Consider the following 8,790-nt stretch of genomic DNA (forward strand, 5'->3'; position numbering starts at 1 on the left):
CACACACACACACACACACACACATCCCTCACCATCTTGAGCATCTCAAACATAGGTTACAACAAATTGTGGGCCGTATTCCTGTGTTCATCCACTGCCTGGGACCGTACACATCAGTAAAGGCAGACAGTCCTAAGAAATACCGCCTTCTGGAAATGCAAGTTGGGGGTGGGAAAGGACGAAGGCCCATTATAGGGGATGCCCTGCACAGTGGATGTTCCCCCAAAAGGCTTTAGGCAGTGGGGGCTCCAAGTGCCCTCTGCCTTCACTGTGATATTTGTAGATTCTACCAAATGGAGGCCAAGTTCATCCTGTCCAGGCGAGCAAGGACAGAGGTGGAGGACAGAAGGTGGCTGCTGAGTGAGTGACACAGCATGCGTGAGAGGCACACAACGGAAACAAGCAGCCCTCGCATTCTCGCCCAACAGGGACCCCTGCCTCTCCAACCACTCCCTAAGAACCTAAGTCATTCACATTCATGTTCATATTCATCCTCGGTCATCAGCCTGCATTCCTCCGCTGGGATGGCCGAGCACCCAGCAGCCTGGGATCTGGTCTCACTTCTCCCTCCCGGACACCTTCTCCGGGTGACGCCATCCACCCCAGCTCTGGCCCCACGTCTCACTCCTCAGCCTTTCACTCTGGCCTGGGCTCCACATCCCGACTGGGGCGCTCGCGGCAGGGCTGGACCCATCCCCTCCCCTAAACCCGCCCTTGAGTCGCCTACTTCCTTTCAGTCAGTACCTCTCTCATCACCCCACCTTCGGGGAGAAGGCGCTGGCTCCTCCTCTCCCTCGTGTCACACCGACCAGCCACAGGTCTCAGTCGCCTGAACCTCCCAAAAAGCTCCAGAGCGAAAGAATGAACGAACCAATGAGGGCGGGCGGGCGAGCGTGCTGCGAGCGGGGCCAGGCGAGGCGCTGGACAGAGTATTTGCAGCCATAGAGTCCCTCCCCGGGGTGGGGCTAGAGGGGCGCAGGCGTGGCTGGCGTGCCGGGCTCTCCCGGAAGTCTCTGCGGGCCGAGGCGGAAGCGGAAAGCTGTGCGGGGGAGAAGTAGGGAGAGGCGTGTGGACTTTGGTGTCGCTAGGTGAGCTGGTGTGAAGGGAGGCCGCGAGGGTCAGCTCCGACCCGGGCGGGCAGGGGAGGGGCCTGAGAACGCGGGTCCGAGTGGGAGGGGCCCAGTGGGCGGTACCCGAAAAATCTGACCGATTTCGGAGGGCGGGGTCGCGACGCTTCTGAGGGGACGAGGCTCCGGGACCCGCGACTGACTGGTAGCCGATCCGTCCGTCGACCCTGCCTGCGTTCGCGGTGGGGGAACCTCCGGGCTTCGGTCATGGCGGTGCGAGCGTCTTTCGAGAACAACTGTGAGATCGGTTGCTTTGCCAAACTCACCAACACCTACTGCCTGGTGGCCATCGGAGGGTCGGAGAACTTCTACAGGTGCGGCGGAGCGGGAGGGTTGTCGAGGTCGGGAGATCCGGCTGAGCGTGTCCGGGCTGGTGACCTCCGAGTCTGTGTCCCTACAGCGTGTTTGAGGGCGAGCTCGCCGATACCATCCCTGTGGTGCACGCGTCCATCGCCGGCTGCCGCATCATCGGGCGCATGTGTGTGGGTAAGGCATGTGGAGGACGCCTAGGGAGAGTGGAGAGTCCAAGCACCATTAATTATTAATCGTATCCCTGGAGGGGACGCGGAGTGACCTAGGAGTTTCCAGGCCTTCGTTCATTATCTCCGTGGACTGTGGAATCTCTCGGGGCTGAGTAGGACCCAGTCTGAGAGCAGTCAGGGGAACAAGAGTTCTTGAGAATAATAAATACAAATGACAGTCAAAAGAAATAGCACAATCAGGTGCATTGTCGCACGGCTGTATCCTAGCTACTTAGAATGCTGAGGCAGAGGGATGGATGGCAAGTTGGATCCCAACCTGGGCACCTTAGGGCGACTGTAAACGTGAAAAAGGCAAGTCGCTCTGTTTTTATTTTTGTTTTTGATAACGGGAATCGAACTCAGGGCCTCATGCTTGCCAGGTAGGTGCTGTACCCCTGTGCTACATCCCTGGCCGAGAAACAAGTACTTTTGCTCTTGTTCTCTAGAAGTACAAATCGGTGTCTTTTTTTAAAATTAGAAATTAGTATCTTAATTTGGCTAATGAGGAAATGAGATTAGGGAGTCTAGGTGACTCACCAAGTACCACACCTATTGTGGAGAAGGATTTTAATTTTGTCTCTTTTCTGCCACCGACTGACTGTATAGACAAGCTTCTTCCTGGTTCTGAGCATCCATTTCTGCCTCTGTGAAATGATACAGGCTCAGAGGCTGGGTTATCTTGTACATTTAAATCCTCAGTTCCCATTTCCATGCCTGGCATTTCTGCTCTGATCTGCCATAGCTGTCAGCTGTGGCCATTCCTCCTTTCTTTAGGGTAGCTCTGTGTCCTGATAGTGCCACCTCTTGTTTCTTACTTTGCCGATTGGGTTCACAGAAGTCTTATTTTTTTACTTTCAATTAAGAAAAATCTTAAACATTATGACCTTGTTTTCTAATTCATTTCAAACACTTTGATCGAAGAACAGGAAAACAACACCCTGATCTCTATCCATGTCCGTGAGATTTGAAGAAAACTCAGAGAATGAGGGTGAATGTAGCTTAGCCCTTGTATTATAAGAGAGCAGCTCTTAGTTCTGAGGTTCAGAGTTGTGGCCTTACAAGGACACAGAGAATTTTAGCTGTAGTTCTGAAGGTGTCATTAAACTTTGTTCTGTTTTGTTGGCATGGAGTAGCTTTTGTAGGGATATTCCAGAGTGGATTCCATTTATTCTTTGGTTTCTTTTTTTTTTTTGTACCAGGAATTGAACTTGGGTCCTTGTGCTTGCAAGCAGGCGGCAGAACCACTGAGCTAAATCCCCGGCCCCTGCATTTATTCTTTCGGACAGTTTGCCATTTGGTCTCTTAGTAATAGTACTTCTCTATAAATATGAATATATGTCTTTCTTTTCTCTTTTTTTTTTGTGATAGGGTCTTGCTATGTAGTTCTGGCTGATTTTTCGTTTTTTGGTACTTTGGTACTGGGGATAGAACTTGGGAGATTGTTCTTGCGAGGCAGGTGGCAAAACTACTGAGCTAAATCTCCAGCCCTCAGGCTCATCTTGAACTCACTGTGTCCCAGGCTGGCCTCGACTTCATGGTGATCCTCCTCCCTCAGCCTCCCAAGTGCTGGGACTACAGGTGTTCTGGTGGCAATATGTATATATTTCTGTTGGCTGTAGAATACCCACAAGTTATTCTACATTAGGCATTCTCCATTTTATAGTGTAGAAGTTAGGCAGAGTCACAGTTTATGTGACTATCTGGAGGTAATGCTATACGATTATTGAAAGTGGTTGACCTTTTCCCTCTGTCAGTGTATGAGTTTCATTTGTTCCACATGTTTTTTTGCCAGCATTTGGTAGTGACATTCAATTGAAATTTTTAGCCACTGTTATATGTATGTAACGTTAGGTACATGTAGTTTTTAGGTATCAAAATACACAGTGTGGGGCCAGGGATTTAGCTCAGTGGTGCCATGCCTGCTTCACAATGGCAAGGTCCTGAGTTTGATCCCTGCTACAAAGGGCGCGCGCGCGCACACACACACACACACACACACACACACACACACACAGATCCACAGTGTGCCAAGGGCCATGTCTTTTTCCTACCATCTGATGGTGAGTAAGTAAGTAAGGTCTGTTGGGATAGATTCCTGGCCATTTTGGGCCTGCCCATGGGACCTGGTACTCTTGTAAGATGAATGGATCAGTGCGCTGGACAGCTGGAGTCTGAGCCTCAAGTTGTCCTGGAAAATTAATTGGGCTGGGCTGGGCTGAGCTGGGCTGGGCTATATCTTGATCCCTGAAGTCCCAGAAGCATCTCCTCAGTCATGGTCTGTGTTTGCCTTGTCCTCTAATTTGGGTCTCTCTAGGGAACAGGCATGGACTCCTGCTGCCCAACAACACCACTGACCAGGAGCTGCAGCACATTCGCAACTGCCTGCCAGACTCAGTGCAGATCCGGCGGGTGGAGGAGCGGCTCTCGGCCCTGGGCAATGTTACCACCTGCAATGACTACGTGGCTTTGGTCCACCCAGACCTGGACAGGGTAAGGTAGCCCAACTTGTCTCAAGAGCCGTAGGACCAGCCTAGGATATTAGCTATCGTTTTTCACGCCACAGGCTGACATTAGCATCACCTCTTGTGGTTTCTCTGCATTTCAGGCAGTCAGTAGGAATAGCGGTAACAGGGGCCTCGGTGGTATGGTCAGTGTCAAGCTGGGAGACCATTAATCCTTCAGGATTAGGGAGATTCAGGGAGTGTGTCCCAGGCGTGGGCCAGGACAGATGACTAACAGTTGAACTGGAGGATGTGTTAGAGGGAAAAGGTTGACATGGAGGCCAGTCCCCAGTGTTCAGGGCATGCTTGGGGCTGAGGGGTTGCAGAGCTGGCCCAGCTCTATGCTAAGCTCTACCTTGTCCTTTCCCTGAGTGAGGCTTCCATGTATAGCTGTGTAGCAGAGAAATGAGGGCTCTGAGTTCTGGCACGGAGAGCCCCTGTTTCTCTGGCTTACCCATCCTGAGCGACAGCATTTTTGATGGACAGGAGACAGAAGAAATCCTGGCTGATGTGCTCAAGGTGGAAGTCTTCAGACAGACAGTGGCTGAACAGGTGCTAGTGGGAAGTTACTGTGTCTTCAGCAATCAGGGAGGGCTGGTGCATCCCAAGACTTCAATTGAGGATCAGGATGAGCTGTCCTCTCTTCTCCAGGTGCCCCTTGTGGTAAGACTCCCTGCGTCCTGTCCCATCTCCTGCTGAAGCAGATCCCTTTGCCCAGGACTCTGGACTCACCTGCCCTAGTTTGGGATCAGGGCTGAGGTTCAGGGAGCAGGTTTGGGAAGAGTCCTCACTGGGGCGGTGGCAGACTTGCGCTGCTGGTGCCGTGCCCCACACTGAGCCTGGTCTTGGCAGGCGGGCACTGTGAACCGAGGCAGTGAGGTGATTGCTGCTGGGATGGTGGTGAATGACTGGTGTGCCTTCTGCGGGCTGGACACAACCAGCACGGAGCTGTCGGTGGTGGAGAGCGTCTTCAAGCTGAATGAGGCCCAGCCTAGCACCATTGCCACCAGCATGCGGGATTCCCTCATTGACAGGTACAAGGGACAGGGCGGCTTACTTTGCCTTTGAGGGTGGGGAAGAAGATGCCGCTTAGCATGGGAGTCCTGTTGTGTTTCTCTTGGTAGGTGGTGCTCAAATGTAGGAGTGCATCCACACACTGCCGAGCAGTCACAGGACAGAGGCAGCAAGCATTTCTTGAGCATCTATTTTTCCTTATCTTTGATGATTCAGTTCTCTAGGTTGGTCATTCTGCTGGTCCTTTTTATTTGATCATTGACCATATTTTTTTACAGCTTGTATTTGCATCATTTCATACTCAGCCAGTGCCTAGAACTTGAGACAGAAAAGAAATGATGTTGGTAGGGACGTTTTGAAGGCTCCTCTACAATGCGGAGGAAGGTGGACACGTTGATTCATGCATGTAATCTCACCAATCAGATTGTTGAAGCAGGTGGATCACTGCAAGTTTTAGGCCAGCCTGAACTACGTAATGAGTTCACAGGTAGCCTGCAGTACATCAGAAACCCTGTCTCAAAAAAACAAAACAGATAAGCAAAACATTGAGGAGGCTTCTGATGCCTAAAGAGATTTTGAATAGTTTGCAGTGGGTATTGCATGAGACTCTGCTTGTTTATGCATTAAAAAAATAATCAAAAGAAATACAGGGCCATTACCTAAAGACTAGCAATTGGTTGGTCATTCCACTTCCTTATCTCTCACACCCCGATTAGGACCTCTTGAACCCTGACTTGCTTTGAGGTAATACTCTCTAGAGCAGTGATAGCAATCCTTTTAGAATTTTCAATAATAAACAGCTGGCTGCAGCACAAATGCCATTGATTCTCCAACACAGTGCTAGAGGATAGAAACCCCAAAGTACAGTAATTTCCAAGTGACAAACTTGTGACCCTTCCCTTCCTTTTTCTTCCATTTCTTTGCGTGATATTTTTCTTTTTTTGGGAGGTGGGGTACTGGGGAGTGAAGTTTGGTCCTTGCATTTGGGAGGCAGGCAGTGGAACCACTGAATGAAATCCCCTGTCCTTGCCTGATATTTTTGATCTTTGCAGGCAAAGCTCCATGGGGCATGACCCAGGGAAAAAGTATGTGGTAGCCACATACTACTTAGCTTTCTTCAAGGAGAATTTAAAGTATAGTAAGGCCCTGATTTATGAATGAGTTTCATTCTGGGAGAATGCTTCTAAGTTGGATTCGTTTGTAAGTCTGACAGAGTGAGTCATCTGTACCTTTGACACAAATAGACAGTGTAAAGCATAAAAAAACCACAATACTGTAAATAAACAGTTTTTACTTTTATAGTTACCTTGAAATGGTGGTACAGTGTTAAGTTTAAAGTGAGCTTCTTCCATGATTTATTCACATCTACAAATGTTCATAATGACAGGTCTGTATCTATGAAAATTCCCAACTTGAATGTAAGTTGGGGACTTAATATACCTTACTTGTCCTCAGATGGATGACTTGGAATGCATGGTGAGAAACTTTCTTTGATCCTGTAAGTTTTATAAAGGATGGGTAATCTCACTTCAGGGAGTGAGTAGGTATTTGAGTATACAGAGTTGGGCAGATACAGAGATGGGACAGTGTGAAGGGGAAAGGTCATATTCCCAGAGTGCCCAGGACTTTGCCCACTGAGGAAGGTTTGACTGGTATCCTGCGGTTTGGGGTTTCACGTAGTTTGGGAATCCCATTTATGGAATTTACTGATGTTAGCCCTCAGATTCTGATTCCCTAAGTCTGGATTAGGGCCCATCTCTTGTGCTTTTTCTTTTAATAAGCTACCCTGGGTTATTCTGATTGGGGCATTTTGGGAACCACACTCAGTAACTCTGCCATCAGTAGTGGTAAGTAATTGAAGATTTAGGTTTTTCTGTTTGTTTTTCCCTCTGGCACTGGGGATGGAACACAGAGCTTACTGCTTGCTAAGGAAGTATAACACTAAGCTACATCCTAGCCTGAAAAGTCTTATTCAGTAACTTTTTACATGCCATGCCACAATGATATGGCAATGAGTAAAATGAATTTCCTGTCCTTTTTGGAGGATTGTAGGATTGTAAGGAAGACAGTTTTTTTTTGTTTTGTTTTGTTTTTATTTTAAAGACAGGGTCTCACTTTCTAGTTCAGGCTGGCCCTGAATCTATTATGTAGCTCAGGCTGGCCTTGAACTCTTGACGTTCCTCCTGCCTCTTCCTCATGAGTGCTGGGATTGCAGTCATGAGCCACTATGCTGGGCTAGGAAGACAATACTTACATAGGTAATTATTTGATTAAACAACAATAAATCTCTTAGCAACCTAAAAGAAATTACAGTGATGTAATAGTTGATAATACCAAGAAACTCCAGCAAATGTTGCATTTACTGGTAAAACTTTAGAAATTCACTAAAGTCAGGCAGAATTGTTACATTCCCTGGCACTGGTCAGCCTTTTTCTGGTACTTCTCTGCTGTGTAGTCAGATAATATACAGAAATGGTTATTTGAAAGGAAGCGAGCATACTCACTAGCATTTTTGGTTTATGGACACATTTTGTTTGAAGTGTCTGTAAGACCTCAGGATGAAGACGTTAGATAAGTGATTACAATATGTACATATTCCAGTTATAATCATAAACCAGACTTATTATCTCCAGTAGTAATGTTCTTCAGTTGATCCTTTCAGATCAGATCTCTTTTTCAGCCTATTGCGTGCAGTCTTTGTGTTTAGGTAGCACCAATAAAAGGGAATCTGGAAAAGGAGTCTGGTCCAGCCTGGTGTCTGGGTGACTTGTGGTCTGAGCACATCAATTCCTCTGACCAAATTCCCCTGTTCCCTTTTGTAATATTCTTAGGTTCTGGTTTTTATGGTCAGTACCTAAACATGGTAGTCCAACCAGAGTGGGAAAAGAATCTTAGTCTTTAAACACTGAGAACTCCAAACTAGACTGTGTGACATGGGATGCAGATGGGCCCAGGCGGGTCTCTGCGTGTGACTCTTCAGGGCTTAGCTAGAACAAAGAGAGGAAGGTGAGGTGTGCCCTGTGAAGCAGGTCCTGACACTGCCCCTCCTCTTCCCTGCAGCCTCACCTGAGTCACGTTCCACGCTGCTCCTGGGATCCTGCCTTGGACTTTGGCTCCTACCCCCACACCTACCTAGTCCGGACTTGCTGCTGCCAGGAAGGTGTGGCAGAGGGGTCAGTGAAGTTGAGTGGCCAGGCACCCAGCCCCGCACCGGTGCCACCTTCTGAATCTTTTGTTCCTGTAAACACCCTCCTGTGCTGTGGCTCCTGGATGAGGATTCTGCTATTCTGGGGGACCCCATTAAAGGGCACCTGCCTCTGACCATTCTGAGTGTGCTGTCTTGTGGGCCTCAGCCTGTGCAACACCCTCTCCCCGCCTCAAGCATTCTGGGAAGGCTGAAGGGGAGAGACATACAACACAGTGTTCTCTGTCATTATCAACAGAAGGCTTTATCTCATGGCAAAAGGAAGAAGCACTCTTCTGTGTTCTAATTTTCTTTTTTTTTTGGTACCAGGGATTGAACTCTGGTCCTTGCGCTTGCAAGGCAGGCCACCGAACCGCTGAGCTAAATCCCCGGCATGTGTTCTAATTTTCCACACAACTTGTCTTGGTCTTCATAAGAGACAT

General features: G+C 48.6%; 1 protein-coding gene across 1 annotated transcript; it reads left to right on the plus strand.

The window, feature by feature from the left end:
- Nucleotides 1–1,311: 1,311 nt before the first annotated feature.
- Nucleotides 1,312–8,484, plus strand: LOC104873334 (eukaryotic translation initiation factor 6). Its single transcript, XM_019209946.2, has 6 exons — nt 1,312–1,441; nt 1,528–1,613; nt 3,963–4,138; nt 4,636–4,812; nt 5,002–5,183; nt 8,224–8,484. Exons 1-6 carry the CDS (start codon nt 1,335–1,337, stop codon nt 8,231–8,233), a joined length of 738 nt encoding a protein of 245 aa, XP_019065491.1. The 5' UTR covers nt 1,312–1,334; the 3' UTR covers nt 8,234–8,484.
- Nucleotides 8,485–8,790: the final 306 nt, after the last annotated feature.

Source organism: Fukomys damarensis, unplaced genomic scaffold (assembly GCF_012274545.1).
Source record: "Fukomys damarensis isolate Sample0158 unplaced genomic scaffold, DMR_v1.0_HiC HiC_scaffold_22, whole genome shotgun sequence".
Lineage (NCBI taxonomy): Eukaryota > Metazoa > Chordata > Mammalia > Rodentia > Bathyergidae > Fukomys > Fukomys damarensis.

Excerpts from the sequence above, each read along its gene's own strand:
- LOC104873334 (XM_019209946.2), top strand. The coding sequence starts at position 1,335 with ATGGCGGTGCGAGCGTCTTTCGAGAACAACTGTGAGATCGGTTGCTTT. Across the intron at positions 1,442-1,527 it reads GGGTCGGAGAACTTCTACAG|CGTGTTTGAGGGCGAGCTCG; the intron begins GTGCGGCGGAGC and ends GTGTCCCTACAG. Across the intron at positions 1,614-3,962 it reads CATCGGGCGCATGTGTGTGG|GGAACAGGCATGGACTCCTG; the intron begins GTAAGGCATGTG and ends GGGTCTCTCTAG.